At 38.2% G+C, this 9,021-nt stretch overlaps 1 protein-coding gene across 1 annotated transcript; it reads left to right on the top strand.

Moving 5' to 3' along the window:
• The first annotated feature begins 2,254 nt into the window (after positions 1–2,254).
• LOC131322232 (uncharacterized) lies at positions 2,255–8,202 on the top strand. The gene is made up of 4 exons (XM_058353486.1): positions 2,255–2,637; positions 3,867–4,491; positions 6,031–6,304; positions 7,934–8,202. The coding sequence occupies exons 1-4, from the start codon at positions 2,505–2,507 to the stop codon at positions 7,982–7,984; spliced, it is 1,083 nt and encodes a 360-aa protein (XP_058209469.1). The 5' UTR covers positions 2,255–2,504; the 3' UTR covers positions 7,985–8,202.
• Positions 8,203–9,021: the final 819 nt, after the last annotated feature.

Below are 9,021 nucleotides of genomic sequence, written 5' to 3'. Positions count from 1 at the left end.
TTCAAATCTCTCTCTTTCTTTTTTAATCTTTTCTAATTATCTCAATTCTCTCTCCTCTTTCAAACATTTCTCTCACCTAATTTTTTAAATTTTTTCTCTCTCCTAATCTTCTCTCATATTTTCATTCCCCTAAAATCTGAAAATAAAACACGACTCTTATAAAAACGAATGTGTAAGCCAAAAAACATGACAAAACATGATCAATTAACAAAACATGGCAAAACCTGATCGATGTACATGAACAAAACAAGATCAATTAAAAAACATGACAAAATCAAAAAACATGGCAAGTTTCGAGAAATGTAGGTTTCGAACGAGGTAAATGAATAAAACATGATCAAATAAAAAACATGACAAAAATCAGAAAAAAAAAATGACAAGTTTTAAGAAGTGTAGGTTTCAATCGAGGTAGATAACAAAATATCATCAAACAAACATGACAAAAATCAAAAACTTATCCCACAAATACATCATGATAAACATGACATAGTTCTGCAAATTCATCGCGTTTCGTAAATTTCGAACCACCAGCCGTGGTTGAAAATCAATCAAAACCAATTCACAATATATATATAAAAAAAAAAAACTAAACTACAATGAAACTCAAAACAAACACAGAAACCATTGAGAATCAAAAACTGGAATATTAATTCTATACGTTACTTCGATGACTTCATCAAAATTCCTAGAGACTGATGCTCCAATTAATGGGGTAGATTTGCCATGGGGCTTCGTAGGGGTAGATCCAATACCCTTTGTTGCTCGTCTGCTACCTTTTTGGTTTGCATCGCTACTCACCCTCCGATCAACACTCTAGATCTACCGGATTCTCGAGAGATACGGCACCAAGCCATGAACTGCTCTTACCGAGTATGCCAATATTTATTTACCAAAGGGTCTTGACGAACTTGTTAAACTTCGGGCACCGGTACCTTCGCCACATTGTAACTTGTGCAACATCAGTTCGTGATGATTAATTTCGAGCGCACGATCGACGTCATTGCCTGCCGCGACGACGGCTTCATATCCCATCAATCCGCCGTGTTTTGTAACGCTAGAGAGAGAGAATGGATATTTTTTTCTCTTCTTTTGCTTCTTGTTTTCTTTGAACAACTTTTCTTCTGCTTTTGAATAGAAAAATGGCGTGTTCATCGAGTTTATGCCACGTTAATCAAGGGTGTGGATGATAATGAGAAGAGGCCACATGTTTTAGTTGTTAGATCATGACAGTATGGTGGATAGAAAACTCATTGAAAGGCTACTTACAAACTCTGCAGAATTCCTATCATTGTGGGTAAGTTGAATAGAAATGGTTTGAAATAGGATTTGCATAATCCCTTTAATCGTGGGGATAGGAAACCTATATCCCTAAAAGATCAGATTTGAACGAGGACGAGAAAATGGGATTTCCTAATTCCTGAAATGGGGGGTAGGGGCATGATAATTAAAGAAAATTTAATTATTCAATATACAAATATATATATATATATATATAGGGGTATAATGGGGTACGTTAAAATTTGAGGATGAGAACATAAGTATTCAAACTTGTTAGGATGAACACCTAAATAAGTTCCCCAAACAGGATGGCTATTTAATTTATTCTTTTCTTTTTAGTTTTGCATGTGAAGTTTTTTTTTTTTTTTAAACAAAATAAATCTTGTTCTACTAGTACTAATTTAGGAGAATGGGGATGAAGTTGGTGGGGGTTTTGAATCCTCACCTAGTGTAAGAAAAGCATAGTGTGTTCATCATTTAGCTGTCGCCCAATTTGCCACGTGTGAAATGAAATAACACTCTCATAATTATTTCAAAATTTTCTTTTTGGAAAAAAAAAGAAACAAAAAAAACATCTTATCATTTTGATGGTTAAAACCTTTTCTAGCATACTTAATTAAATTTTAAACTCTATTTTATATACTTAATCAATCTTTAAAATTTCATTTTTGTCAAAAAAAAATTCGTCTCTTAGTTCGGCTTCTTCTCGAGTGGAGATCCTGACTCCGCCATGGGTTCTAATATGGACTTTTAAGACTTTTTTGAGTTTTGTCCTTATTGAATTTTTTTTGCGTTGGTTAGTTTTATACCTCACTTTTTTACTTTTCTGATTTGTCTAAAAAAAATTTAAATAAAAATGAAATAAAAAAAAGTAGAAAAAGTGTTAATGGAGTATTCGTTTACGGGCTACTTTAAAATAAAGCATGAATATTGGAATACGAAAATCAGAAAATCTACAAAATTTACCAAATGGAGACAAATTGCTATGTAGAGTAATGAAAATTCTTTTTTCTCTCCGACAAGATATATTATTATTAGATCCCAATCTTCTCCGCGTATTCTTCTCTCTCTTGGGTTGGACCTCCGCAGGATAAGAGAAGACGGAGCAGCGAGAGAGGGCGGGCGGCAAAGGAAAGTTTCTTCTTCTTGAACCTTCCCCTTGGGAGGAGAGAGAAGAAGTTACTTGCACCCTTTTAGAGAGAGAAGGCTGACCCGTACGATACGACATGGATTCAGTTCCTCCAACCGGACCCAACGACGGCTCGGTCGTCGTCGCTCACAAAGATGTTGAGGCCTACGCGTTGGCGGTCGATCCCTTCTTGGTTGAGGCTCTGCAAAACCCTCGTCATCGTCTCACCAGTAAGTTATTACCCCCTTTGTTGTTACGCTTTGTGATTTGCCCTATTTTAGCTTTTTTGCTCGTGGATTTGGTGGTATCTGTTCAATTGCTTGTTTTTGGGTTTATGATTTGCCCTAGTTTTAGCTTTATGTGTTGTGTAGAGATGTTTGAATTCTCGGGTTTGATTGTACTGTGTTAGGGTTAGGGGTAGAGTAAAGTTGGATTTGGGGAGCTCAGATCTGGAGGGAGTTGTGGTGAGTATCGTGTTATTGTTTGTAAGATTTGTAGTATTTGGTTGTGGCTTTTGAGAACTGTTTTGTTTTACGACTATATAGCTCATTTCATGTAGTGGAGGATTCTATTGGGGGGCCAGACGCAGGATTTGCCCTTAGTTGGGGCTCGAACCATGTGTAGTTCTGTAGGGATAACAAAACTATATTCCATAGATATATTTATGTATTTCTACTTGGTAGGTCTAAGTTTATGCGTTTATACGTAGCAGATATTTTATTCTGTACACCAGCAATATTGTTGATAACTTAAAATTATAGAGTTTTTTCCACACATTCAGTTTAAGAAGTTTTTCCAACCAAAAGACTTGCATGGGCCAATCTTACAGAACCTTTCTAAATTAACCTGAAAAGTAGTAAAATTAAAACGACCACTTGGAGTTGTGCAGGGGTTGGGTCATCCCCTTCCGTCTGCCTTGTGGGCGGCAACACACGTTTTCACGCACTAGCTCATACACAACTGGATTTTTGTAGGTTTTGGATGGATTATTGCTATTTGGAAATGGATTATGCTATGGTACACCCTATTGGGGATTAGCCGCGTTACAAGTCCATTACTCATAGGGTTAAGCCTTTTTGGAGATTTGGTGGTGATTTGGAATGGACTGGCTGAGTGTAGTATTGGGTCAGCATTAAGTGTTGTATTCTGTGTGAACATATTATCTGAGTTGTTTATTCTCTCTCTATAAAGCTTCATTAGCCGTATGGAGTGGTAATTGACTAAATGGTACTAGATTATAGATTGACTACTTGGAAGATTTGGTTTTTGTGTAGTATGGGGTTGGCATTATTTGTCATATTAGTTATGGAGTTATTATGGCTGCCCTCAGCCTGAAATATAAGGAGATTTTGGAAGCCAGGATAACGAGTGGGCTTTATAGGGGACCGGGTGTAGAAGATATTTTCTTTATATTCTCACCTTAATGTATTATATGTTACTTCTTTGTTGTTTTTACCAGTTCTGCGGATGGAACTCGATATTCAGAAGTTTTTGCAGAACACCGAGCAGCAGCAGTTTGAGTTTCAACATTTCCCTACTTCCTACCTCCGTCTTGCAGCACATCGTGTTGCTCAGCACTATGGCCTGCAGACTTTGGTTCAGGATAATATCTTAGATGGTCTTGGTACTAAAATTGTGGTCAAAAAGTTGCCAGAAAGCAGATACCCTGCTGTCCGTTTATCAGAAGTACGTGCTAAACAGACAGAAGATGGCAAACATGAGCACATTAAAATTGTCATGAGGCCAAGGCATAATAAAGCTTCCCTAAATGGAGAGAGTGAAACAGGAGTCAAACGGAGTTCCTTGAGGACTGTGGAAGAGAGGAAGGAGGAGTACGATAGGGCACGAGCCCGCATTTTCAGCAGCCCTAGCAGCCCCGAGTTAGAAGAATACATGTATCAGGCTCCATTAGATGGGAAGAATATCTGTATAAATGGAGAAGAAAATGAAGCTTCCAGAAATTACATGTTTGAGTTAGAGAAATCCCTCAGTGTAAGGGATGGTTGTACTTCTTCTCGTGTCGCCATTCTCAGAGATAGGGAGAAGGATCGTATTGATCCAGATTACGACCGGAGTTACGAAAGGTAGATATTCATTTCTGTATCCCTATGTTATTGGTAGTTTGTATCTCACTGGAATCTTGGTCTGACAATGCTTGACAGCCAGCTTTGTTTGAAATATTTTAAGTATTTTAGTATACGATCTTTCTTTGTTTGGTTGAAAACTTAAAACATCTATTTATGAAGTTATTTGTGGTAGCTATGTTATTGCACATTGGCGTATGTCAATATCTCTAGATTGTAAGTGTTTTTTGAGGAATTCTTGGAAAATGTTTTTGGAATTAAGTATTTCTTTGATTCACATTGACATCATGGAATTCACCGACTGAAAGAGTCGATGGGTTATGGGTTTGCTGCTGAAATTTTTATCTGGGTGTGTTGAGGTTTAGTTTCACAATCTTTCATATTAACGTGTTGGTTATAGGTTATGCTGTACTTTTACCTAGATATCCCACTTGTCTAAACTTGTTCATTGCCACCTATGTAGCATGGACACGGATACGGACACGAGAATTCTAAATAGAATAAGGACATGGTGGGGGACACTGCAAATGTGTGTGTGTATATAGTATATCGGGACGGTTCGACGGACAACCAATTAAACACCTAAAAAAACACCCCAAATCTCAATCTCATAGTTCCTGATCAAATTTTTATGATCCAAACCGTTCAGTGTGAAGAATGTGATTTTAAGGGTGCCCGCGAGAAATTAGCAAAAAATGACCGGGAAGTGCTTATTTTGAGCAGTTTTTAATTGAACCGTTCATCAAATCGAAGCTAAAAACTGCTTAGATCAAGCCCTTCCCGGTCATTTTTTTTGCTGATTTCTTGCTAGTACTCTTAAAATTACGTTCTGATCATATTGAGCGGCTTGGATCATTAAAATTTGATCGGGAATTATGAGGTGTTTTTTTAGGTGTCTAATTAGTTGTTCTTAGAACCGCCCGTGTATCATATGTTATTCCAAGTACTGATATAGTGATATGTGGAATATATACATACTGATACATAGTAATGTATAGATATACAACCAGATGTTAGGTTAGAAAGAGAAGATAGAGAGAGAGGGGTCAAGATCAAGGGAGAGAGAGTAACCTGAAGATCGACAGATCTAGGGTTTTGGTGCTGCAGAACAGGTCTGCCTTCTTTCCTTTGAGATGTTCTCTATGGATATGTTAAGTTAATCTTTATTTTATGAACTTAATTACTATCAGCCCCAATGTTTACAGTAATAACATATTTAACCCAATTTTTTTTAAAAATGTACAGATATACCCCCGCCGTGTCCCCATATGTGTCCCAGGCACATCCCCCGCGTGTCCCAGCCAAGTCCCTCTCCAAAAATTAAGTTAAGGGACGCACTGTGTGGCGTGTCACATATGTTCTAGCTGTGTCCCTTGCGTGTCACCGTGTCCAATATGCGGACATGGCGACCTCTAGGAGTGTCGGTGCTTCATAGATTGCCACCCATTATCTGATTTCCTCATTTATAGATGCCTCTTTGTCGATCAAGAAAAGTAACATTGGATAATGCAAGCTAAATTCATTTTTCAAATGCTGCAGGTATGTTAAGAATGTTCCAGCCAACCAAAGCTTCATGGTGCCATTCGATATGCAGAAGTTTCAACCTCCATTTGTGCAATATGATACTGGTTTTCCTCATTTGGGTCAGATGCCCAGAACCCAAGCTTCTCTAAGCTACAGAACCCCTATCATGGGACCTTTATGTTCCACAGGATTCAATCAGACATCTAGGGATGCTGTCTATATGCAGTGGCCGACTTCTGCTATGATGTATGCACAGTCATATGAACAATTTAGACATGCTGTTTTTCAGGTGAGTTGCAGTTCCTAAGATTCCTAGTTTGTTCACCTTCCTTCTTTTGAACAATTTGCGAGTTTTATTGCTTTTGCTTCTAGAAACGTAGTGATTAGCATGCTGATATCTCTTGTACAATCAGCCTTCTCTTAGATTCACTACTAGCTGCAGTGTAGGTCTTAAGTTTCTAGGCTTATCACTATCCATTCGTTGAAACATCTGCGGAGAGAAGCATAACGTGCCAATTACTGCAATTGTTCCATTTCTAGACACAATCCCGCTCTGTATCAATGTTGAGCATAACGTGCCAATTACTGCAATTGTTCCATTTCTAGACACAATCCTGCTCTGTATCAATGTTGAGTTCCCTCTGGAAGTTGTTTACAGTTAGTACAATACAGTGGCGTGATTGACTAAGAGCTGCTGAAGAGGCAACTGTTTTAAGGGTCAATTAGTTGAAAGACTCAAAACCCTAGACTTTGTTTGGTTTGGTTTGAGGGAAGTTTTTGGGGTAATGAGTAGAGAGATAGATGGAGAAATGAGAGTAATGATTGGAGAGAGAACTTGTTTGGGGACCTGCGCAGAGAGAAAGGGTGGGTCTACAGACCCAAAGTGAACAAAGTCCTAGTGGTCACACATTTTATGGTTCAGTTGAGTGCTTGATCGTCCATACTTATTTGAAACTTAATGAAAATACAGTTGATTTGAACTGCACTTCCCTCAGAATTTGTATCTTGGCATCGTATCGCATAGAACCTATGGTAAATGGACTTAGCCACATGTATTTGGTGTTGATAGCTGTCCAGTTGTCACACCTCCCAGAATCCTGAGTTCAGGCGTGAGTGTGGAATTTTGTTGAGGTTGAGTTCGTTTGACAGCATACTCCCGAACTTGCAAACCCGTTATAGTTTCTGGATAGCTGGGAGCCTGGAAGACAGGAGGTAATTTATGGACCTTGTGGAGCCTTTTGATTTACATAGCGGTGTATAGGCCTTTGTTTGGCTTCATTTCTAGCTCTCTCCCCATGTCACTTGTGCTGCTGCTTCCATCCTATTAAGGGAATGAGAATGCCTGATTCTGATATGGTACTAGTCTGGGAACCTTGGTGCTTTTTGTAAGCTCTCTCATGTTGTGTTTGAGGGTGAAAACCAGCCTAATACATGTCGATAAAAACCCAGAAACGGTACTTGACAGTTACTTTATATGTTTATGGGGTGACATCACTCATTCCCAATGGTAGCTTCTCATTTTTTTCCGGAACTTTTTGGTTGTTTATGAAATGCATATGAACTCCACTGACTAGCATACGCTTGGTCTGTGGAGGTTTGAGCATGGTGTTCTTACTATAAACCCAGGTTTTTGAAGAAATATATCCTGAAATATGTTCTAAAATAAAAACACTTAAATATTTTGCTGGTAGCCAATCTGGTTATGTTGTCGAAAATGTGGTTGTTATTTTCCTTTTCCCGAACACCATTTTCATTGTGAGGAAAACATGCCACTTGGATAAGCAATGCTGTATAGTTCTGGATTTTTTCTTGAAGCTTATGTGCCACCTTTTTGGAGGGGAACCACTTTTTCATCACGTGTTTTCCTTGTCCGTTTTATTGTGGTACTTATATCTGATTGATTTACTTAATTTTGCAGGCCCCTTACATTCAGCAGCCTCTGAGCTTTGATTACTCTCAAAACCATTGATTCATCAGATGTGAAAGTTTGTATAACAGAACTAAATACAGTGTCTTCTCCTATTTAGAATTGGCGTTATGTTAGGTTACTTGTTGCTTAAGGACTTAGCATATTTCAAACCACATTAGTCGGAGCGATTTTCTTTTTTGGTGTGTCGATGGATCCAACTAGTTACTGATGAGTTGTTATTTTTTGTTGGCTTTAATCTACCTTATTTTGCAGTCTCATATGTTTGGTGTCGTTTAAGAGATATATACAGTTTTATTTGGTATGTTGTCCCTAGGTGATTGGATATATAATACATTAATACTGGACTCCCCATGGAATTACACCTTTTTGGATTACGCCTAATCCGGATTATGATTTTATTTATTTTTTATCATAACATTGTATATTTAGTTCCCTCGGATAGATAGTCTTAACACCATATTTTATCTGGTTAAACAAACGGGGTCCATAGGGTTGTACTTAGAAATTGTATACGGTGACGTGGTTGATGTTTTGCTTGTGTTTGAACTTTGAAGTGAGCACAAGCCTAAGCCAAGTTTGGTATATGCTCCAAGGGTGGAAGAAAACAAAATCCCAAAGATTTGTAAACAATATCTTTAGGGATAATATACATGTGAATCACAACTCATTTACTTCGGGGTTGATAAATGGTTGACTGGTGGTGATGCTTGTGGGTACTCTCGACTGAACTCGAGCTTTGGATGTGAGCTCTTTCCTGGGTGTCGGGTGCGAGTACATGAGATAAAACACAATCAAATTAACATTCAACACTCCTCTTTAAGTCCGACGTCCAAGCTCATTGATGCCCTCAAGCTTGGCTTGAGTTAAGAAAACCAAGTCTCTTAACATCTAGAACTGGAGTCTAATAACCAAAGGGGGGTGTGGCTAATCTTATGCAGATCAAATATGTTCAGTCGATTGGTAAGGTAACTTGGAGAGTGCTTGGGAAGTTTTTGCTAATAGCTCATGGATCATAGGTGCATTATGGAACCCGTAAAGATTAATAGTTTGAAGAAACAAGCTGGTTTACCTATTCA

This window comes from Rhododendron vialii, chromosome 4a (assembly GCF_030253575.1).
Source record: "Rhododendron vialii isolate Sample 1 chromosome 4a, ASM3025357v1".
In the NCBI taxonomy this organism is placed as follows: domain Eukaryota; kingdom Viridiplantae; phylum Streptophyta; class Magnoliopsida; order Ericales; family Ericaceae; genus Rhododendron; species Rhododendron vialii.
This window is presented reverse-complemented; position numbering and strand designations above follow the sequence as displayed.